Below are 24,312 nucleotides of genomic sequence, written 5' to 3' on the forward strand. Positions count from 1 at the left end.
TCTCGATTTATGGTCGCCTTTTCTGATCGAGCGTGAGGCGAACGTGATCCCGCGTATAACGCCCGTAGAAAATACTGGGAAACGGTATACTGGATTGAACGATCTCGAGAATCGTTCCCCTTTGTTTCCGAAAATTCTCTCTTCTCCTATATTTTTTTTATTGTTATTATTCCGTATCCTGTCATATCAATCTCGAGGGGATTCGCCGGAGGTCAAAATTGAATTGTCCGCAGACGGGCCGCAGTTTCGACATCCGCCTGTCTCCGTGGAGACGCAATACGGAGCGACGGAGATCTTGCAGTGCGACGTCGACGGGAACCCGACCCCGGAAATACGTTGGTACCACGATGATTCGGAGCGACAGGTCGCCACTACCCCGAACATAAGTGTTGTGGTGAATCACGAGACGGCCGGACGGTACATCTGTAAGGCTCGTGTGCCCGGGTTTCCAGAACTGACCGGATACGCGAACATCTACATCCGGGCGCCACCTAGCATCGTGTCGCAGAGGGTTCAGTATGTGCCCGACGAGGGAGTCGTCAAGGTATTTCTACCAATCGATTCCTTCATCCCCCAATCGTTGTTTCCACTGTCCCTTCCCTTTTTTTCCCTCTTAAAACCCTTAAACCTCGACACTTACGCGGATCCACCGACGCGATCCGAAGGAACGAAATCGACTTCGCAAATTCCATTGATAGCGTTTTATTTATCGGTTCGGTTTCAGATGGTCCCATAAACCTCCCACCCATCGAAAATGACGCGATCCCGATTTACGCCCTCGTAAATTCGCTCGTGAGATGCGACAGCGCGGCGTTTATGGAAAATACGCGGCGTGAGACGCGTCGCGTCTCAAAATCCTTGTGGATCGTGTAACGAATGGTTTTTTGTCCGTGGAACGCAACGGACACCTTTTTTCCGATAGAATCTAGTCCGAGGGCCGTCTATGAACACGCACGGATGGATAGACCCGGTGATCATCGGACAACCGTGTTCCTATATCCTTTTCTTTTTTTTTTTTCTTTCATTGGTCGGTCCTTCGTATTTTCCCGTCGATACACGACACGGTGGTTTAAAAAAGGGGAGGGGGGCACTCGGTGTATATATATATATCGGTGGATCCAGCGTAGAGAGGACAAGCGACGAGAACCTAGTACCTAGGCCTTTTTTTTCTCTCTCTCTCATTCGACTGTGTTCCTTCCTCGATTTCGCAGGTGAAGTGCACCGCGATATCTGTGCCAAAAGCGGACTCGGTGGTATGGAGCTTCGCCGGCCGCGAGCTCAATTTCTCGTCGAACAATACGCCTTTCTACGTGCAGGAGGAATACATCGGCGAGAGGTTCGTCAGCACTGTCACGCTCCTCGATCCCATATCCACGTACTTCGGGGATTACAACTGCACGGTCACGAATAGCTTCGGCACGGATTCCGTCATAATCAAGCTGACGGCACACAGTAAGTTCATATCCATTATGACCGACCTTTTTCTCTCTTTCTACCCCTCCCCCCCCCCCCCCCCCTCTCTCTCTCTATCTTTTCTCTTCTTTCTATATCTTGCTCTTTTTCCCTCTCTATCTATTTCTCTGTCTCTCATTTCCTCTGCATTATTCCGACAGCACGCGATTCCGCACTTTTACACCGCACACGTACACGCGGCACGCCCGTAATTGGCAGGCGTTCTTCTCGGTTCGAATAACGCTCGAAGCGTTCGCCTCGAGCGCGGAACGAAGGAATCCTTCGGCGAGGAACGAGCGTCGCGGTTACCGAAAAGTCGCTCGCTTCCCTTCCGCCCCGCACCCCTCCAGCTGAATCCGAATCGTCCGCATTTCGATTCCCCCCGCGTACCGTCGTATCGTTCGACGAGCGAGAGGGGGAAATGAAAACGCAATGACGGAATCTCGATCCTCCGGCGAAGGCATCGCGCGGCTGCTGATTTTGCATTTTTCGAAAAAACACCCCCAGGTATCTCTGATCCATCCGATCGGAGCGATCCCCCGCGTTTTATTGTGCCGAAAGATAGACCAGCCAAGGAATGTTGAACGTTGGATAGAAACGTGTTCTACATTATGCCAGGAACGGTGTTTGTAAAATTGAACCGGGGAAAATTTGGAAGGGGAGGGGACAATTTTGTATAAACGCTGGTCCCCGGTGGAGTCTATTTTCAGGGTTTCGTTTAATCAGTGTGACAGAAACTAAACCCAAGCAGTACATTAACCCGGTGAAACTCGGTGGTAAACGGATTCCCGTGGGGAATACGTACGACGTCCTGTTCCCTAATTTTATATCCTGCGTACTGTACGAAACTTAATGGAAAATTTCGTAAGACTGTCTAGGGTATTTGGTAAATTGTGATACAACGAACTTTTTCAAGGGCAAAGATATGTTTCAATGTTATTATTATGGTTCTCATTTTGTCAACCGAAATGTATTATGTAGTTTTACCTTACATTATGCTTGAAACAAAATTCCTTGAACAAATTTCCACAGTAAACGTTCGATTTGGGAGTGAACCGCATTGAAAAGCTAAAAAGCAAACGAATCACGAAACTGTAATGAAAATAATCAAATGTAATTATATACAGTACACTTTTCAGGCTGTCGGTAATAACGTTACAGTTCATGCGACATTAATCATTTGCACGTTGACTGCCACAGTGAAAAAAGCCGTACGTATCCAGACACATTTTATTTCATTTTTTACGTCATAAATCGTCGAAAATATATGTTTACTTAATAAAGACTGTCGGCCTTGTCTTAAATTATACTGCGATATTAATTTTACGCAAAAATTTTCTAACGATATTTAAATAATCCAGCCTCTTCGCAATGTACGTGTCACCCATATTTGGGTGAAATGGTAGTGAAACTGGTAAAAAAAAATATCGTACTGCGATCAATGTTTACTGGAAGTAGAAATATCAAACAATAGTCAGACACATTGACCAGTCACATTCAAACCGTTCGCCCAACGAATTCATCGATTCCGTTTGTCCAAAAACGATGTTATTCTAGATAATAATTTATCTCACATTCTCTATTTTATTTAATTAATTCAATTCCATCACGATTTACTGAATAACCTGTATAACGACATCTGCAAAATTTCTCCGCTGGTGGCCAGTATTCTCTAAACCGACTCGCCCACCCGATATTCATTATTTCAAACAATTCAGCCGCTCGCGTTTTATAAAGTTCTGCCGATGCCCGCGTCGCCTCGTAAATTCCACGGGATTCAATTAACCGACACGCGTTGCGCCGCGCGTATTTTGCGTACATTTTGTAAAATTTAGCCAGGCTCATTAAGCAGTCGGTCGCAGCGGCCGCGCGATCCCCCCCCCTGAATTTTACTTTCTCCCCACTCCCAGGTGACGGTCGTTTTTTTTTTTTTTTTAAACCAGCAAAACCTATATTTAACAAGAAAAAAAAAGCAACCAACGCCTGACTCTCTTGTTGAGCTAAATACCCGAGATTTTAACCAGCCGTGACGCTTAGCGTTGATTCCAGTCGATTGGCAACTGATCCTCATCGTCGGCGGATTGGTCATCTGCGTGATCCTGATTGGCGTGATCATTATACTCATTCTGCAGTGCCGCGACCGCATCAAACAACCCCGGCCCAGGACAGCCCAGACCCAGGAGACTGATATGCGTGAGTGGAATATCATGTTCGAATGAATTATAACGCCATTAGTCACGGCCGCTGCCGCGCAATTTTCCATTGTTTTTATGCTCGTGACCGGTGGTCGATCGATCTCGTAATTTCGCCTCGTTGCTAGAGAACGTTCTTCCGAGGAGAGACACAGGAGCAGCCCCCGTTATCGTTCGGCTATCTATCGCTAACGATCCGGAAAAACGTTCCGCAGACATGAAGGATAGGTTATTGAATGCAAACGAGTCCGATACGTTGCGTTTAATCCGCGTGTAGAACGGTGGAGACCAAGCGTACACACACGGCTGTTCTTTGTTCGCAACGTCGTGTCACAGTGTAATGTACGATTATAGTCAGTGGGCCCAATAGACGTTGTACCTTGGGCTTGCGAAATTATGTGAATCATGATAGTATGCATGATACCACTTACTTTTTGAAAATTATAAATCTGTGCTTAACAATCGGACGACGATGACTGGGCTATTCTAACCCGAGTTTTCGAAAACTTCGTCCAACTTCTAATAACTAATTCAATTCAAACGAAAAGAAAGTCATTTCACTGCAGAATATGTTGAAAAATGCATTTAGAAGGAAAGAGGCATGAGGGTCGACACAGACCCACGTTTGCGTTACTATCAAAACCATCAGCCTTCCGAGGATTAATATTATAGAAAAAGGATCCAGAAAGATGAATGTATCCCTCAGGAGTCTTAGTAAATTTTCTCAATTTTTATGTATCTTCGATCGATTCATTTTTATATATTTCCTAAATTGTCGTGTAACAACTAGAGAAAAAGAAAAGCATTCAAACTTCACGGTACTTAATGGTTCATGATACGTATAAAAGTTGCAAAGCAAATTACAGCGAATAGAACAAAGATTAATACTCATTGGTAGTTACGCAGTAAATAAACTGGAATAATTTTGAGCGAAAATTAGTAATTCGTGCACTTGTATTAAATCTTTTTTACGACAATTTAAACTCTGAGGTATATTAAACTGTATATTTTAACGAGCTGTTACTACATTTCAAAAAATGCTCGCGCAATTATCTGTTCTCTCCGCTTCTAATTCTATGAAAATTAATTAATATGATTTCTGTGAGACACAAGTGAATCTAAATTCCGTCCTCTACAGTTCACGTTGATAGTTCTTTCGAAGCGGGTGCAAGATAGTTTAAAACAACTCTACCGTTTAACACCGTCGTGCTTCAGCTGGATTTTTTGTCGCCAGCAGAAGAAACAGATTCGAACGCGGATCGATATCGGGAGAGTGACAGAAGCAGCAACCTCTCGGATGTCAAAGCGGATATACGAGCGGGATCGAGTGTCAGCAACGCGGAGAGCGTGACAGCACTTGACAGCGAGGGCGAAGGAAGCACGAGAGGAGTGAATGCATTGGCGCTGGCTGGGCCTGTACCGAATCCTCTCGGTTATCGTTACAGCGCCGATTACACAGAACCATCGTTCCCGCCGAAAAATAACGTAAGTGAAATTATTAGGTCGCATTTTGTACCTTCAAAAATTTCAATCGTTATATGTTCGTAATTTTGTATGGAAAAAACGGTAGGTCCTAATTATCCCTTCATTATCTAAATAAAGAGTTTTGAATAACGAATAAAAGATAGAAAAGTACTTCACCATTTTTCATTAATTAAACGTGAAAATTCGAATTTTGAACAACAACATAGTATTTGTTCTTAAATGAATAGATACTTGGCAGACAATTATTTCATTTCATTAACTGTTTAAAGGCCAGGATGACGCTGTTAGATACTGTAGCCTTTCACTACGAATACAATTTTACAATTATTCGAATACAATTTTGCCCAACTCTGGTAGGTACAAATCTGAGATATATTTTACGAATATTGATAAATATTTTTTCAATTCGGTAAATAGCAACAGAAATATTAGTCTCAAATATTTCAACATATATTTCAACATATGAGACTCCTATACTGTGTCTGTACACTTATGGACGGTAGTGTATTTGTAAAAGTAATTGCCATTCCATTGAAATTGGTACTGTGATTTTATTTCATCTTCTCGGATATAATTGAACTTTTAGCAAAACTGGTGACGTAAAATTGTAGAAAACGAGGGGAACCGCGTTCATTAATATTAAACCAATACCTACTGTAATATTGATTCAAAACGATAATTACTTTTGCGTATACCTAATATAAGAATGGTACGCTTTTATTTCACCTGAATATGGTGAAAAAGAAATTCACGTACTTCGAAAAATCCATACAATGCACTCAGTTGTTAGATATACATAATTATTAACGTAGAGTCGTTTCAGTGCATTTCAAGGTTTGTTCCGGCCTTTGAATCTGTATTCGTGTAACATTAAAAAAAGGGGACAAGGTTCCAATGTCTATTTTCCAAACACACCGAACAACCAATCACGTTTCATCCGTGCCGAATAATAATTTCGGAACGCATAGGAAAATTCACGGATCAGTACACTGCATCAATATCCGAGCGCACGCGGAAGTTGGTGCACTGCACCAGTGTCGTGCCCGGGAGGGATTAATTCCTCTTCCGTGCAGTTTACATGTTCCGGTTTTCGTGTTCCCGTCCGCGGCCGAATCGGTAGCTTGCGTATGAAAAGCAAGAAAAAAATCTTAACCTTTTCGATACTATGGCCGACTAAATGTCGCCCCATCTCGAAACGACCTACGCGTACTGTGAGCGATTTAAGGCCCGTTTACACGTTCAAATAATTTGCGCAAAACTGATTTGTACTTCACGTTCAGTCTACCTTGCACAATTATTTTATACACGTCTAAAGAATAAACTATAATTATAATTAGTCATTACAAATTAAATAATGAGAAAAGTAGCGTGTAATTATTTGCCAGGGGCGTTAGCTTCCATTTAAACGCAACGATTTGCTTGTGCAAATGTGAATGCACAAGTCAACTTGCGCAAATTATTTTTGTTTAACGAGTAAACGGGCTTTTACAGTCGCTCGCCAGATAACTACCGTGTACACATAAAACAGTCCTCAAACTATCGAAATAGATTTAATATTAAATTTTATTTTCGTCAGGTTTCTACCAAAGGTTATCTTATTTAAAGATCATTTATAATTTAATATCCAAACGTACGGAAGCATTGGCAACTTCCGTGTTGCAACCAAAGTACGCGGTGCGATTCGTACAGCCGTATCGTGTGATACGTATCGCGGCAGATATTACCGTATCGAAAGGGTTAACGAAAGTGGAGCACCGAGCGTGTATTCAATTTCCTGCGTTCCATTCGCCACACGAATTTCTGTTTATAAAAACGAGCCAATGGCGTCGGTGTTCCCGACATTTGTCCCTAACGTTTCCCCACCCCGCACAACCAATTCTCCTTTCTTGTGTTATAGGACGGCAGTAACAATAACGGTTACGTGCCGTACGTGGACTATACCCGAGACTACATGCCACCCACGACGCAGGGTGTGGGTGCGTCGCGGGAATCCTTAAGCAGGATACCATCGGGCGGCATACTCGCCTCGAAGAAGATCGGTCTGAGTTCCGCGAATTTGGGCACATCCAGCCCGCAAACGACACCAGCGATCGACCCCCGTTTCTCCGCGACGTACGGGAATCCTTACCTCAGGTAAACTTCCAATGTAGAACGGAGGGGACTTTAGACTTTCCTAGTACTCGATGGAACGTTTCGCCGTGTGCCACCGGTGTCATCGAATCCGCAATCTAGTTCGACACGGTATAATAGAGGAACCTTTGACCAACTGTAATTGTGTTTCGACGCGGTAATCCTACAGAGGAACGCGACGGACTTCTCTATACCGAAGATGATTGAATTATAGCCATCCCAACTCCCTCCAAAGGGGATGGGGATCGTAGACAAGGGTCACAGCGGAACGTGACGGTCCGTGGATCAGACGGCAGCACCGTGGACACGTCCGAAAGTACAGGGTGATTCTCTAGCTGCTAGGGTAAAAAAACATACCGCTTGTTTTGTAGTTTAAATTATTAATGGCTCTAAACCTGTCAGTATGTGACAGAAACAGAGCAGGCCAGCTAAAGCAGGCGTCGGCAACCTATGACCCGTGGGTCACCAAATGACCCATTTGATAATTTCAAACGACCCGCTGGAGTTCCCTGAATAAAGTATAATATATAAAAATAAATTATAAAACGTATACATGAAACAACCACTTTGAGAAAATATGAATAATAGATTAACATTGACCCCGCGGGTCATAGGTTGCCGACACTTAAGCAAGAGAATCACCCTGTATAGCAAACGTATATCGCAACAATGAAACGTGAGCCTGTCCTGTCGACGATCATACAAAATCGCCACCTGTTAACGTCGCAACATTTACGACATATCGTTCAACGGATTCCAGCCGCGAGCAATGATTTCAATGGATTAATCGTATTCTGTAGTAAATTATAAATCGTCTATCCTGAATATTTATAATATTCTCTGAATACGAGCACAGAGGCACGTTTCAATATTAATCGAGCAAATCTGCGTTTGGTAGGCAAACGATTTCGTGTTCGTAGCGAACGAGCGATCTCGTCTTTACCCATTCTTCTGGTTCTCGTGTCATATTTTGTAATACAAACGGATTTACGGTGCACCCCCTCCCCCCTCCGGCGAGTTGAATATACGTACAAATCATACTGATCGTTTTCTTCGTTTTTTTTCTGATTCGAACAATAGAATGTCAGCGGCGGAGCAGATCAGACACGCGCCGCACGCGGCTGTGCCAGGAGTAACGCCAGCACCACCGCCCTACACGCAAGCAATGAGAATGAATAGCTTGAATACCTTGAACGGCGCTGGACCGCAGGTTAGTACAATGACAGCGAATGTGTGTCAAATTCCGAGACGCGGTTACGACATCTCAGCCCGCCTACATTCCGTTCTACGCTCACCTGAACCAGTTGGCCCCCCGATAAGTCTCTCTCTCCATCGCGGTTGAATAGTTGTCGCAAAGAGCCGATGTAATCGGCTCGATTAAATCGCCCGTTTGATATCACGTTATCGGGTTCGATCGGAGTACTTTGACTTGCACTGACCAAGAGTACAAAGCTTCTGGTAGACAGACTATCCCGATAAACATCAAGTTTACGAGCTAACGACAACAGATGTTACTTCTGAATTGAATAATCGATCCTCGAGAACAACCGGGCGTATAAGAAGGAGAACCGAATCTATTCTTCGAAGCCGCGTTCACCCGTGTTTTTTATAATGCACGAAGCGAAACAGCGTTGGTTTCACGGGATTTCTGTAATTTCCAGGCACCACTGTCAGCGCACTACATCACAGGCGGTCCGAACGGCGGCGTCGCGACGGTAAAACGCACCTCGGCGGTCGGGACGTTAGCGACGCATGTATGAGGCCAGGGGGTCTATCCGAACTAGAACCGTCGACGTTCGGGCCTAATTAGCACCGCCTTTGGACATCGTCGAGCCCTCGAAGATACACGGTACCCATGCTCGAACACGTTCAAGCCACGGGACACGATCACCGCGACTGTGAGCAGCAACCCTAACCGCCAGAACGTCCGACTGGAGAATCAGGACGTCGATCGACGAGCTTCCATGATCCTGCCGGAGGTCGAACGACTGTTGGTTGAGCCGAGGTTGGAGAACGAGCTCAACGGGAAGAAACGTCGGACGAAGGGACGAGCTCAACGAATCGCTGAGAACGGCGAGACCCTCAAATACATCGAGCAAGTACTTAGGCAGCTACGAAGTGCCAGCCGGGATCATCGACAACTTGTGGAGCAACGTCGTCGTGTCGACGCCACTCGTAACGTACGAGCGATGACTAGCGCGTGTCCCTCGAACGAGACCTGGACCGTTCGTGGCGTGGATCGCGTCTCATTGGAGAAACCTCGAAGGCCACAAGAATCGCACCAAGAGCCAAAACTCGTGGAGCTTGTCAGCTACGATGTCGCGACGAAACTGTTGGCGAAACGGAAAACGTACGGGACCGATGTTCGCATCCTGGAGACAACGCCAAAGAGGATTCACGAACGAACGAGCATCGCTGGCTGGCAGAGCGTGAGATAGGTTGCTGGTCACGAAAGAATCGGTGCCACGATTGTTCAATGAACCGCGAGCTACAAACCCGCCGGACAGCTTCGACGCATAAGGCAGCCGCCTCGAGGGTCGACCAGCAACAAAAAATGGAAACATCGATCGCACCTGTTGGACGGATATGGAAGCGGATGATCGACCGGTGAATTCATGGGGTATATATCCTACGGCTGATTTCGAGGAACGTTTCGAACAGGTCTAGGCATCGGACGCGCAAGGATTACTGGTCGAGTTCGCGAGGAAAGGACAGATCGCGACTATGGGTACTCCGTATAAGAAGACTGAACGGGATTATGGGGGAATTCCTTCAATGGCGCGCGCGGGGGAACAGTGTTGTTTATCTGTTTCGATTGCTGGTCGATCGTGGAGGCTGGACAGAAGTGAAATCATCATTGAATGTCAATGGGGGGGGGGCAACAACGTGGCGAACAGCTGTGTAGACAGCAACGTTTCAAGTCAACGAGAGAAAAAACGAAGAATAAAGAAGATGGTGTTCGAGGGTTCGCTAGGGATGGGTGGGGGGAGGGAGGATGGGAAGAAACGAAGGACGATGGTTAGGTTCGTAAATCGAAGGGGCTCTTCGGAACAAGGACAGACCACTCGGTATCGACAATCTTTTTATTCGCATAATTTAGATCTCGATAAGCATTTAAACTGTTCATTCGAAGTAACGAAAACGGGAATCGAATATCGTCGTGGATCGTCGTTTGGTCGCAGTAGCAGTCTACTTTACGATGGGGAGAACACGTGTGTTCACGTAGTCAGACAAGGCTTCGTCCGGTATTTCGCTTTCTTTGAATAATGTGATATGTAGACGGATGTCCGGCAAGCTGGCCGACGAATCGAGCGTGATCGATACGTCGCTCGGCGGGGACAGGCTACGTCTCGCGGCTGCTACTTCGACGTGTTACTGTGTCGTGCTGCCTTTTTTTATTTGTAGGGAATTAAAATGTTATTAGATCTCGCGCGGTACTTGCAAGTAAGCGCGCTAAACGATAGCGAACGACATCCTCGATGATCGCGCGTGCTGGGGGGCTTGGCTCAGAGACGAGGCACCCGAGGCGATATCGCGTCTCCTTTCGGCCTGAGGATCCAATTAGGCGCGAACGCGTGTCTCTGTGAAACGATCGACGCGTTCGCCGGGCCGACGTTTGTAAAATAGATAGCTAAAATGATATATATATATATTATAAATATATATTATACACCTGTTGTCAATATGAACATAGGGCCTATAGTTTGGTGGCGCTACGAGAACAAAACTCTATTCAAATAAGCTCTTTCGCGAGTGGAACGGCTTCCTGTAAATACTACGTAACGATATTATTAAATGAAAGAAGAGAAAACAGAGGAATTATCGAAGGGAAGGGTAGTCCTGGGGGCGAATATTCGTTGCATCTCACGCGGAGAGAAGCGCGACGTAAGGAACGAACCTAAAGAGAGTCGAGAAGTATCCGCTTGATTGCGCTCGTTATTAAATTATTCTGATTTTCCTCGGGTATATATATATATATATTATATAGATCGGTTTGTTTTTCTGTTCGATGTGCCGTGGTTCATGACCGAGGAAATTTCGAAGTACAGTAAATCATCGATGAATGTTCCAAAGGCTCCACGACACTGAGTTTTCAAACGTCGTCTCCACCACTGGGCGCTTAAATGGTTCCCCGGGGGACCCCTCAGTAATGGGGATGACGTCTGAACATTCAGTGCCGAGAAGCATTCGAACACTTATCGATGATTTACTGTAAACACGACGAGAGATAGAAAAAGTGAGATCTGTCGAATGTTTCCTCGAGGATGATCTACGAGAAGATTTTGCGTTCAAATAAGCGCGACAAACAAAAAAAGATGAAGAAGAAGAAAACGAAACGAAAACAGAAACATCACTGATTCACGTCGCGATGATGTACAGCGAGGGATAAATTACCATTGATTACGATAACGAAACAGGGTAGCCTATCAATTATTAAAAAACGATCCCGAAAGAGAAGGCTGCACAGTAAGAACTGACGCATTTGGTCGGTGATCAGCGGTTACAGGAGAACACGAAAGTGGGCTCGCGCGCGAGCGTGTCAATGTGACGACGAACCGTAATGAAACGAACGGGGAAGGGGGGGGGGGAGCATAAATTACGCTCGTCGCGTCGGCTGTTCCGGAGCTAGAACGAATTGTGTAAGTTTGTATTGTCAGAAGATATCTTTATATTGTGACGTATGTAACATAATTTCTGTACATAACTGGAATTATTGCTCACCGTATCTCGTAAGATTTAGTTAGTTTTATAACTGTGAACAAAAGAAGAAAAAAAAGAAATGAAAAACACACTATTGTGCATATCCGACTCTACGCGTGGGGCCCCTCCGGGGCGGGCAGCTCATCTCGGACGGTTCGCTCCGCTGGTCGAAGTGTACAATTGGGAAACACGTAACAAAAAAAAAAAAAAAAAAAAAAAAAAAGAAAAGAATCAGTATTCATAACGATACTTCCTTCCTATTAAGGATTCGTTCTCACATTCCACGACCGGCAGCGACGTATGTGCGCGGTCCGTCGTCATATGAAAACGATCAGAGTTAGTTCCTTCGTTCGCGACGTCGCCGTTCACGTGAACGCGTTCGGCTCGAGCGAGATCATACAGTGTGTAGTATTACCGTACTCGTTAAGGCATCTTCGACGTTGCTCGAGCGTGCGTTCCCGTGGACCGCGAACGTCGACCAGCCTCGTCTGCGGAGCGTCCATTCCAGGGATCGGGGGAACTGTTCACCGGATGCCCGGCTTCATTGTACATCAAATCACTCTGTACAATGTTCATGCTGATGTTACTGTTAACTATTTAAAAGGCGACAGAGCGAGAGAGTGAGTATGTATGTGTGTGTGTGTGAGAGAGAGAGAGAAAAAATGTGTGCGAGAACGAAAGATTTTTCGAGATTTTGCAATTCGCAAACGCGCAAAAACAAACCCGCGGCGCACGTTGGCGAGCGCTAACGGGTTGGGGGGCAGGCGGGGAAATTGAAATTGAATAGCGCGCGCGTAGGCGCTCGAACGCGTGCCCATGTAAATGTGTAATATGCTTGAACTGTACAGATTCACACAGGAAAAGGGGGGGAGAAGACACGATTCACAATAAACGCGTGCAACACCACCGGACGGTGTAACTGTTCGCCCAGGACTCGTATCCGAGGGAGAACACGCGCGCGCGCGCATGTACACGACATTTCACCACCAACAGGTGGCGATGATGCCGAGCGAGAGAGAGAGAAAGAGAGATCTTATACATACAGAACAGACATGATTTCTATTGTAAAAGATGTAGATTTAACGAAGTATACTGCGGGAAGTAATTACAATCAATGTACTGGATGGCCCGAGGCGATGTTAAAATTAGAAAAAGTTTATGTCGTTTTGAATCTTAGGAATTTACGCCTTCTTGCCGCGGGGCCATCCTATACGTATTAATTGGTTATCTGTCAATTATTAATTAAATTATATCGATTTCTTCGCCTTTAGTCAAGGAAAGGAACGAGAGAGCCCGAAACGGGGCGGGGCCGGGTGGTTTCCTTCTACGCGAGGCCGTGTTCGAGAGCAACGCGCGCGCGACACTCCACTTCCAGAGCGACGCTATTTCCCCCATTCGATTTATACTAGCCCGATCGAGCTGCACCCGGGAAGTGTCTATACGATGTGTGTGTGTGTGTGTGTGTGTGTGTATCTTCGAATAGTTTATTTTTCTATAGTGCAATCATTTCCTTTTGTGCAATCCCCTTTCTCACGAGGACGTTGTTTTTTCATTGAAAGTTTATCCGGCGTTGCGACACGCGCACGAAGAATCGCTCTCGGTACCCCGCGGCCACGACAAGGAAACCCGGCCCCGTTGTGGCTTGGTCACGCTGTGTTGCTGAAACCGCAGAAAATTCTTAAACAGTCTAACGAAATCCTCTAACAAACGATTATGCGGTTCTGTAACTATCGTGCGATACGCGAATTTAAAAAAAAAAAAGAAGAAAAGATAAAGGGCAAAGGGATAGAAAGTGAAAGTAATTGCCTAAAATGGTGTGAGCGAGGGATGTTTCCTTTCAAATTTGTTGATACATTTTATACTTTACGACTTAGGGATTATGGCCTATTACGGAACTATTTCGCAAAGTTTATCGTGTCGATTCGGTCGTTTTTATTCCCGGACGGCGACAGGACTGACTGACCGCGTTTCACCGATTTAATCGGTGCACACCGACGCGGAGGGGGTTGGGGGTTTAGGGGGGGGGGATGGAAACGAAAGGAAAAACCACTGGTCCTGTTTCAATGGGACGTGCCATACCATTGTCCGCCGTGTAAATAACGTTTCGACGCTCGGAATCGGATCGTGAAACGCGAACGAATGAATACAGGCAACGAAAAAACGGAGAAATCTATCCGGATCCACGAAAAGAACCGTAAATCAAGCCACGTGAATCGGATAACGTACTTGCGCGCGCGCGCAGGTATTAAAAACGATCGAGTCGTCCTCCTTCGCCCCTTCTGGTCCACCAATCCTCCCACCCTCCCCTTCGATTCGTAAAACAGAAAGTGACTTTTTTTTAGGAAATGTGCACTTTTTCGCATGCTGTCAGGAATCGTAACCGAGTTGTAAAGTTAATTCGAATTCGACTGACCGACGTGTAAAAGATTACATAATAGTATATACCCCCATATTTTTCTCGATGTTAAGCTTTTTTCTCTCGGGAAATCGCGTGGCAGCTGTGTAACTGCCCTCAAGATGGAATTCAAGCGAATCGTCGCGAGTTTATCGGTTATCGATCGTGTATCGATATTGCTGAAGATAGTAGAACACAGCGATCATTCTCACGAGTATCGTAAGGGAGGGTAGAAGACTGGGGGTGGTCGTTCCGAATTCGGTACACCTGGTTCTCGGGCCGATCATTCGTCTCTTCGAAATAGAATCTCGAATTTCGCGTTTTCAGAGAAACGAAACGACGTATTCTTTTTCCTATGAATTCCGCGACAAACGCAAAAATACCGCGGTTGTTTGTACTACGAAACATAAAGGAAGAGAACCGCCGATGATATAGCATCCGGAGATACATCGTTACGTTTCACGCGGAAACTTTCAAACATACATACACCGTTTGTGCAGTAATCTCGACCAATAATTTTGATAACCGCGCCGCGAGTTCATCCGATTCTCGTACGTATCGAACGGGAACGCTTGGGAACAATTTCACGGAAACACACACACATACTTCACGCCATCGATCCAAAACCAAAGGTCGTGAATCCACGTTCCGTGTCTCGAATCCATATTAAAATACGGTAGATTGCTACTCCGCTTAAAAATTAAAAAAAAAAAAAAACGACAAAGAAACATGGAAAAACAAAGACTGCAACCGTGAAATCAACTGCTCGGAATTGTACAATATCGAACGGTTTGTATGCATATACGAAGTTCGGTGGTACGGAACGGGTCGGGGTCGTGTACGGGTCGCGTGACTTCGCTACCCGAACGTATCGCTCGTGTTGCAAAACGACGAAAGAGGGCGAGTGAACGACAGGACGTCCGCGGTAATAATGAGAGACGTTCGTGATATCCATAGTGGGGATCGTGTTGCAGGGAAACGGGACTTGTTATTAACTCGTTATTACCGTCGTCTATCCCTCGACTTACATATTTTTTTCCACCCCTCCTGTACTAGTTTAACGGAACCTTTACTCTCCGTGAAGTAAATGGCGTTTCGTAGACCGATCTGTTAAAAAAAACTATAAAACGCTGACCAGTAGACTAATGGAAATCTAAAAAATTTCGAATTTTCCGATCGCGTAAATTTGCGTCGATCTTCCGGCCACAATGGGCAATTATCGCGATAACGCGTGGTGCTAATTGCAAACAGGAACGATTCGCGACGGGAGAGCCGTACGGACAACCGTATTGGTCGACGAGAAGTAAATCAACCGTGAACGAGAACGTAACTAGATCCGAGAAAAATACAACGAGGAAAACTCCGGTAACGCCGATCAATGCGAGAACTTTTCGTAACCGTACGTCCCTGAATACGCTATCGTACGTCGAATTGGCAAACTTCGCGAGCTGATCCGCTCGTCGAACGAACTCCGATCCGAAACACTGTTCCGCCGACTACCCCATCGTTTTGGTAACCAGTTTTTTTTACCGATCAGATCGATCACTTACTAGAACCCTGCGTCTACCCGGTACACCAAGACCCCCCGTTTTATACTTGGTCAATTTCGCCGACACTTTAGACTGTTTCGATGTACAGTGACGAACAAGCTCAGATTCCGATAGGAAAAAACGCGGTGTAGGGGTAAGGGATTTCCTACAACTTCGTAAATTTATTTTAAGTGCTGAAGTAAATGATAAACCGAATGTTAATTTGGCATAAATTTCAGTAACTCCCGAGTATGGTAGGAAGCCCTTCCAATACTTCGCTTTTTCTCCTAGCGAAAGGTGAATTTGCTCGTCAGGAGAGACCAAACGTCGCGTACGATCGCCTTCTCGGCCGATACTCGGGGATTATCGTTGGTCTCGCCAGGGAATCTGTTGAACGACGATCCTTTGAAGCGAGGACAGGGATGGGGAATACCCGTTGTAAATATTTCACTCTAGTGATTTGACTACGAACAGCGAATCGTCGTTTTTTAGTGTACATTACTTTGTATCATAGCCTACGGAACGTTTAGCTAGACACTTTCGAGATCTCCGTACGAAAGGGAAGGAAGAACAGTCGCCGTTTTTGGGATTTATTTTTTTGTTTGTTTTTTCCTTCGATCAATTGGACCGTTCTATATCGCGTTCTGCCCGAGAGGGTTGAATCGCCGCGGACACGATACGGATATCGACGATCAGCTCGGAATAAAATTCATCGATCCTTTTAAAAAGTCTGGTAAATGATAATTCGTGTAGACTGGTAACTTTCTCAGTAGAATTCACTGTACACTGTAATTGATGTAAATCGAACGCTACTGAACAATCTGATATTATTCACAGTTGCAGAAGCAATATAATATTCTGTTAATTCTGGCCTGACTGTACTTGAATTTCTAGAGGAATTGCTTTTCGTTTCCGTATCGGTTCAGCTGAAATTCAATCCGAAATTCCTCGCATGTACCTGTAGCATTAAAAATCGATTCGCCGCGGAAAAGACCACGCAGCATTCGCACAAGATCTTCCGTTAACGAGAGAAACAAATTTATAGGAGAAGAGAGAGAAAAACGTGACCGAGAGAGAATATTGTGTCAGTGTGTAGGAGAGAGAGTGTGTGTGAAAGCTTCTTGAGAAACGAATGGAACCGAAAATCCACCCTTCTATTACGACAGTGTGCCAACGAACCCCCCTTCATATTCCGAGTATAGCCATCATCGACTATCCGCGTTTCTCGTTCCCTTCGACGCCTCCGAGCCGCTCGAGACTACCACGAAATCGGTGATGAAATCAATGGAATTCGTGACTGTCCAACCCGGTTTAAATAATGAAAAGAGCAAAATGTAACTGGTTAAAATTACAGAAATTAGAATAACGATAGATCGATAGGTACGTTTACGAATGGTCGCGAATTTCCTTGATCCTAAATACCGCGAGAATGTTAAGTACAAAGGAAAAATATGAAAAGAGAGAGAAAGAGAGAGAGATTTTTCAATGTTTTCTGCGTCGCGGCAGTCGATAGATATTAACGCGTGCCCTTATCAACGTTTTCGTATACGCGCGATAGTTCTGCCTTTTCGTGTCCTTCTTTCCCAACCCTCCAACCCCTTCACTCATCCGAATTTCGATGTTTTTTTTGTTCTAAATTATCATTATCGACTTCTTTTTCACGCCCTGAGGACTTGATTTCACCAGACGAGACACGTTCCTTTTCTTTCATTCTCGCGCCGGAAACGAACATGACGAAAAAAAAAAAAGAAAAGAAAAGATACGACGAGACCAAAGAAATGTTTATTTTAATGTTGTGTATATTAATTGAGTTTATGTCGTGTAAGTCGATGCATTTATCCGTGCGTTACACCCGAGTGCTTTAATTATTTTTTTTTTTTCTTTTAATTCTTATCATTATAAGCATATGCGTCTATATGTATAACGTGCCGACACACGTCTCTTTTAGATAAGTTTCTGTTGTGTAATCAATCGCGTTCGACCGGCGGAATCTTTTATACTTAAGGTGTACATTTCGTTTTTACTCGATTTAATCATCCATCAGACATCATCATATTATTATTATTATTATTATTATTTATAGTTAATTGGTTTACGTGCTAATTATTAAGCAGCCAGTGCCGTTTATTTTGTATCTCTCGTACAGTGTAATGTGTATCACCGCAGTTAACATATTTTATTAAAACTTTGCCATATAATAGCCCCCGCAGTCTCACGTTATCCACCCCCTACCCCCTTCATTAATTTTTTGCCCATTGCCCTAGAAGCACGCACATCCTCTACAGCAATCATCGCAGTCAGAATGTCCTTTCTCGCATCCTATCGTTTCGCGAAACAACAAAGTCAATCATTGAAACGAACCCCGCGGGACTTTGTATTCGCGTCCCGGTTTCAGTTTCTATTTTAAAGCGATTTTCAGGAACGAAAAGGGAAGAACGCCAACAGAAAATCTTTTGACGCGCGGCAATAGAACGAGGGAACAAGTGGTTCGGACGCGCCGAAATATTGCAGCGTGTTCAGAAATATCGTGCAGCATCGAATCATTTCGCGTGTCTCTGTGCGCACTGCCGCTTCAAAGCCGAACCCCCCGTGCATCGTATTTCCGCTTTCGTAGCCCCGTAAATGCACACGAGCTGCCGCATCCTCTCGCGAACGTGTACAGTCTCTGTCCGTGCATTCCGCGTGCGGAACATGCCAGGCGGCAGCGCGCGATTTTTCATTCGCGACTAGTGATTGGTTCGTAAACTGTTCATACATGTTTGGACTTTTGACGAGAAGTTTGAACTATCTAAACTTTTCGTGCTCGTCTAAGCCCAAACGTGTTTGGATCTATTTTGTCGTGGACTTATCGCTATGATCGCCATCTTCCGGGGTAATTCGAAACAAAGAGATCGTTGCCGATCACACGAAACCCTATGAGGTGTTCTCCAGGGAACCGAAACCGAAACGCATAATCGATTACATTACGGTTTCCGGCCCGATATTAACGACCTGAATCGCGGGAAAATCGAGATTCGTTATATTGCAATATGTGCCTGTAAATCTGCTGCATTACATGGATTGTATATATATGTAATGGGAAATTTGATTGTTTCTGTTAATGTTAATGGTGATCGTAATTATTATAAACGAAAAACAGATGGTAACTGTACGCATTTCGGTCTCGGATCCCTAGTGTTCTCTTCGTTTTTCCAATTTCTCTCGAAGATTGAACATCCTTCTGTCTCGGCGATCCTTTTCCGGACGATCTTGGCGTGGCGACGATTGATTTTTCTCGTAAATTGTAAACAATATTCGAGGCAACTCTTCTGGGTCTTGCAACACCCATGAAATCGCGGTTCGAGCTATTTTAATGGCTTCGTCTCTCACGCCGGAAACCGCTGCAAGGCTCAGAAACCCCGTCACTTCTTCCGTTTACTTGTTTAATCGGCGAGCGACTTTTGTCCTAGCCGATAGTCCGCCGTGTTACGGGCAAGGATCGACTGTCTCTTCACCTCGAGGGATATAAAATAGATTATTTCACATAGCACACAGTTCAATAAACTGTAACAAAAGCAATGAAAGAAAATAATGCTATTTTTATATGTTGCATCGTCTGCTGTGGTGACCTATAGTTGTACGAACTATGTACTCGCGTTCTATTTTCCCCTACTTTTCATTCGTCTACCGATTAGGCAATTCCGTGTCACGTGGTTGATTTCTTTTACAGAGGGTGTTCGAAACGCGTTCACACGTGTGGATCATGACGGACGTTCCATCGACGGACCCGTTTCTTTGAGTCCGACCCGATATTCGTGTCGTACGACGAAAGATATTGATATATCGTATTTTTTTATACTCGTTACACCAAGTTACTATACGTTCGAGTGGTGTCGTCAGAAATTGTGAGAAGCATTCTCGTATAATTTTGACGAGATATGTCCCAATAATAATTAATATCGTCAACATTAGCAGCTTAGGAGTAAACGACGAGAAATATTTCTGAAGATGATCCAAAGGATGCTCTTGCTCACAATTGATCTAGATTACTACATTAAGATTTACTATTATTGTATTATTATTACTATATCTACATTCCTTTTAAGAATCTACCACTATTACTTTACGAAACCATCTGTAAATAAGTATTTTGTATTCCTGCAAGAATAAAATTAAGAATCATTAAATCGTTACTTTATTGTTCCCAACGCTGTGATTGGCACTGACAAATATGTAAGAGACGAGTGGCTGATAATTAAGAATCCAGGAAGCTTCAAGAATTTGTTTAGTATGTAATTTTATGTTTTTTTTTAAAGAAATATTGCATAGAGAAAAGTATTACATTTTTTTCACTAAACTTTATTCAGCGATCATCTGTTGAAATGATTACAGTGAATCAATTATGTATTTTTGAACTGAAAGATATAACTGATTATACATACAGATAAACACTAATTATAATGATTTCAATTTAAAGATGCAATACTAAGTCGAATGTATGCTTTAGTATTTTTCTAATATTTATAATATATAATAATGTCATTTAAGACTTTAACGTTTACAACGAAAAATAATAAACTAGAAAGCCAAATATATGTAAAAGTATTTAATCCCTGAAATTCTAACAGGTAAGCAAACAATAACCAAAGACCTTGACTTAAAATCCAAATAGAACCTAGACATAATGATCTCTTGATACTCATTCTGACATTTGGGAGACACAATGGTAAAAGAGATAGATACCAGAAAAAGTACTGTGATGTTAACACTGAATTATATATTACCATTACCATAGCTTGTGTGAACATTGCAAATGGCAAGTCCGACTTTCTTGAGTATTTATAAGACAATGTCAGTAGCAATATTAACTGTGGTAGAAATGTAAAAATTTTCTGAATTATGCTAGGTGGATGGTTAGCAGATAAATAAAGCATGTAGAAATAAACAGAAAAATTATGCTTGGTATCTTTACGAATCACATGATAAATAAAGCTTTCATAAAGATACTTATAACCATAAAAATAGTAATTTACAATAGTTAATAGAATTATTAAAGATACACAACTTAATACTAATTTAAATTGATTTTTGTTTGGCACCAAATTTCCCTTATTGAGAGACAAATACATAGATAAACTGAACACAATAGGATAAAGTCTAAAATGAATTGAAACAGCATGCACTAAACCTGTTAAAATATATTTATCACGTAGAAATGAATCCAAAGTTAGCATAACTAAAACAACAGCCACCGAATCTGCATTTCCTCTAGTTGAAATAATAATAGTAAATGGATTATATAACCATATCAACGCGCAAATGTCTTTCACTTTGTTGTTGCAACTTTGCAATGTCAAAATTCGTTTTATTAAAATCCCTATAAGTATATCAACGCAAGAGAATAAAATTTTCCCAAAATTTTCATGGAATAGGATATTTGGTGTCATAAGCAAAGCTAGTAGTGGTGTATAGCGGTATGTATCACGCTCAAATGGAGACTTTCCTTCTACCATGTATCTTGCTGCATCAGTAAACACTTTATAATCCACATCTGTGTATAGAACATTGAAACTTTTATCGTGGAAATTGGAGTAAACTACTAAAGTTATCCTAAACAAAAAGGCCACTATACAATGTGACTTAAATGACAATATATCCATTTTAACATATAACCTATATTTCCTATAACAGCTAAAATTAATTTTGTAAGAATGTATAATTTACGGTTATTCTATTCTTTATAACCTTGTATTATGTTTTGCAGCAGCTTTCATTAAGCATGTTTTAAATGCATTAAATTCGCTGTCACAATCATTCTTTTGTAAATTAGACTTTGCTACTACACATGCTGCATACTTGGCTCCAGTTTCATGGCACTGAGCAACCAAAACTGGATATTTTCTTAATCGTTCTTTTGCTTTTTTCACTGCTTCCATATTTTCGGCATTAATCCATTACATTATTGTGTACATAGTAGTACATATATTTACTACATATTAATACAATCCTTCTTATGACAATGTATTAAGTCATATTTACTGTGGTTTAGGAGGAATTCGTTTTATTAAATAGGCTGAATAAGAGAAGTAGAGTATAGCTGCAGCATGCACATACCACTTTGACTTAACCTTTGCCATCTCCGTTACTTTTGTGCTTTCCTCTGTAGGGATGTACAATACAGAAACTTTCTGTACTTACATAATCTACGGTGTTGTGTTCGTAAGGCTTAGAGGTATCTATACCGTCACATACAGTTGAATTCTGCTTATGTATAATGCAACACTGTCGTATTTCTTCAATAATAGATTGACAACGTGATGGTTGATAGATGTTGTCTGAAATTAAACGTATAAAGTATTAACCTCAATAGTGGTAAGGGTTAGTCAATAAAATGCACGACAATATTACGAACACCTACATGGAAAATCACAAACCTTTTAGACACTGTTGTAGTTTGCATGCAAACTTTTTACAGGGATCGGTAGTTGTCATACAAAACAATATGTATTTTTGAGTTTTAAAGTCAGTACAAGACAAGACTTACATAATCAAAACGCCATCTGAGCAACGAAGCCAATACCAGCCAATACGATTGGAGCACTGTATGAGCCGCACCACACCGTACTATTCAGTACTATTTCCTGTTATTTCCAACGGAAAGTACCATCGGATCTTAACTCTGTTGTTTCATGTAATTTGTAATGTTCATAGTACAAATGAATACTTGTTATATAAAACTTGTTATTCTTTTACATCATATGACAAATGAAAAATAGGATATTCTATGTAAGTACATATGTATGAAAGTAGTGGTGCCAGAAATAATCTCTGACTGTTTGCACGATCGGTATTCTAGAACATGAGACACAAAGTCCCATAAGATGATAAGTCTATTTTCTATCTCGTCTGTGCTTATACCTTGCTTTGAAATAAAGCGTAATTAAAATGCTGTTACCAAAAGTGTTATTTTTCTATTAAGATATGTGTTACAATCGAATTGTTTGGTTGACTTATTGCAGTTATCATTTTTGTGTCTATCCCTACTAAGAAAAATGCTGAACAGATTTAAATTAGCATTATTAAATGCTGTGGGTACAAGTGAGCTTGGCCTACAATATCCAAATGATTCAGACACTGATACTTTAACAGATTATATCAATGCAAACATTATCACGGAAATAGAAAATAAACCATATAGTCGACCTAGTTTTCTAGGACTAACTACAGAAGAAACTCAAGTACGTAATTTGAAGTGCGATAATTATTACAGTTGCGATAATTATCCAGTGAGAAAAATCGTATTTAACGTTATAAAATGAATAATAAATAATGGTCTTAATGCCTGACTTTTTACACTATCGGTATTTCAGAACATGAGACACGAAGTCCCATAAGATGTTATGTCTATCCTATACCTAGTCGGTGCTAATACATATTCCGGGCCACTATTCTTCGGTCGATCTCTATATTATGAGAACAGTGAATTCGGGAATTACTTTCAACCCACTCGCCTAGTAAATACATATCCGTGTGTCATTCTATCCACTCATGAAGCTAGCTATTACAGACATACCTATATACATACATATGTACATATGGTAAAGACGAATTGTGATTTACTCTGCAGTACCTTGTCAAGGGAGTGGAAAAATGTTTTCATTAGTTCGTGTACTCTTATGATAGATGTCACTATATGACAGAATTCTGTAGCGCTCTTGCCACGCGGGTTCAGATGATATATTATGAAAATTCAGAAGTAATTAAACTATTGTTTGCTTAAATTTGAGATATAATATTTACAAATATTTGGAAATATCTATAAATATCTGAAAATGTCTACAAAATATGTATAAACCTTAATACTTAAGATTTACAAGCTATAGCATACAAACTTAAAATGAGTGTCTGAATAAAATAATGGAATACAAAGTGGCCTAATTACGGACAATTTACTACATAAACCTTAAAGCTAATCATTAACTCTATAGAATTTTGAAACTATCTTCTAATTTCTTAAGCAGAATAACTTCAATATCTGTATTTCTTGTAAAAATGGCTGTGTATTATATAAGTTGCAGACAAAAACCAGTAACGAAGTATACTCAGTTTTAATTAATTGTTGATATCATATCATCAGAAAAATTTTAAAAAATAGCAGTGATAGACGATTTTTGAAAGTAGTTTATAATTCTCGTTCAAAATTATTTAAGAACTTTGTTTTAAGGCATAAATAGCAACAGGTTTCTGTGATGCAGGTACATATTATTCGATTTTCCTTTATCTTTGCTTAAATTTTTGATGCCAGATTATAATTACGCATAAGATATTACTTACTGTAAAATGATATTCAATTTTTTTTCTGAAAAATGATTTTGCAAATATTCCAGGTAGATTTTGCAAAAGGAACACGGGTTTTGGTTTTTAATTTTAAAGTAACTTCAGAAACATA

The 24,312-nt window shown here is 42.2% G+C and overlaps 2 protein-coding genes across 2 annotated transcripts in view; one reads left to right on the plus strand and one right to left on the minus strand.

Moving 5' to 3' along the window:
- Nucleotides 1–9,232, plus strand: part of LOC107185737 (irregular chiasm C-roughest protein-like) — an 83,111-nt gene extending 73,879 nt beyond the window's left edge. Inside the window, exons 7-13 of the mRNA XM_015573493.1 lie at nt 234–544; nt 1,212–1,452; nt 3,490–3,645; nt 4,882–5,129; nt 7,027–7,262; nt 8,340–8,469; nt 8,921–9,232. Of these exons, the coding sequence (XP_015428979.1) occupies nt 234–544; nt 1,212–1,452; nt 3,490–3,645; nt 4,882–5,129; nt 7,027–7,262; nt 8,340–8,469; nt 8,921–9,019 (1,421 nt within the window). The 3' untranslated portion in view covers nt 9,020–9,232. The remainder of the gene's footprint in view (nt 1–233; nt 545–1,211; nt 1,453–3,489; nt 3,646–4,881; nt 5,130–7,026; nt 7,263–8,339; nt 8,470–8,920) is intronic.
- Nucleotides 9,233–20,377: 11,145 nt separating this feature from the next.
- On the minus strand, nt 20,378–21,588 carry LOC107185856 (GPI mannosyltransferase 1). Its single transcript, XM_015573629.1, has one exon. The coding sequence runs from the start codon at nt 21,521–21,523 to the stop codon at nt 20,378–20,380; it is 1,146 nt and encodes a 381-aa protein (XP_015429115.1). The 5' UTR covers nt 21,524–21,588.
- Nucleotides 21,589–24,312: the final 2,724 nt, after the last annotated feature.

This window comes from Dufourea novaeangliae, unplaced genomic scaffold (genome assembly GCF_001272555.1).
Source record: "Dufourea novaeangliae isolate 0120121106 unplaced genomic scaffold, ASM127255v1 scaffold56, whole genome shotgun sequence".
NCBI lineage: Eukaryota > Metazoa > Arthropoda > Insecta > Hymenoptera > Halictidae > Dufourea > Dufourea novaeangliae.

Excerpts from the sequence above, each read along its gene's own strand:
- LOC107185856 (XM_015573629.1), bottom strand. The coding sequence starts at position 21,523 with ATGGATATATTGTCATTTAAGTCACATTGTATAGTGGCCTTTTTGTTT.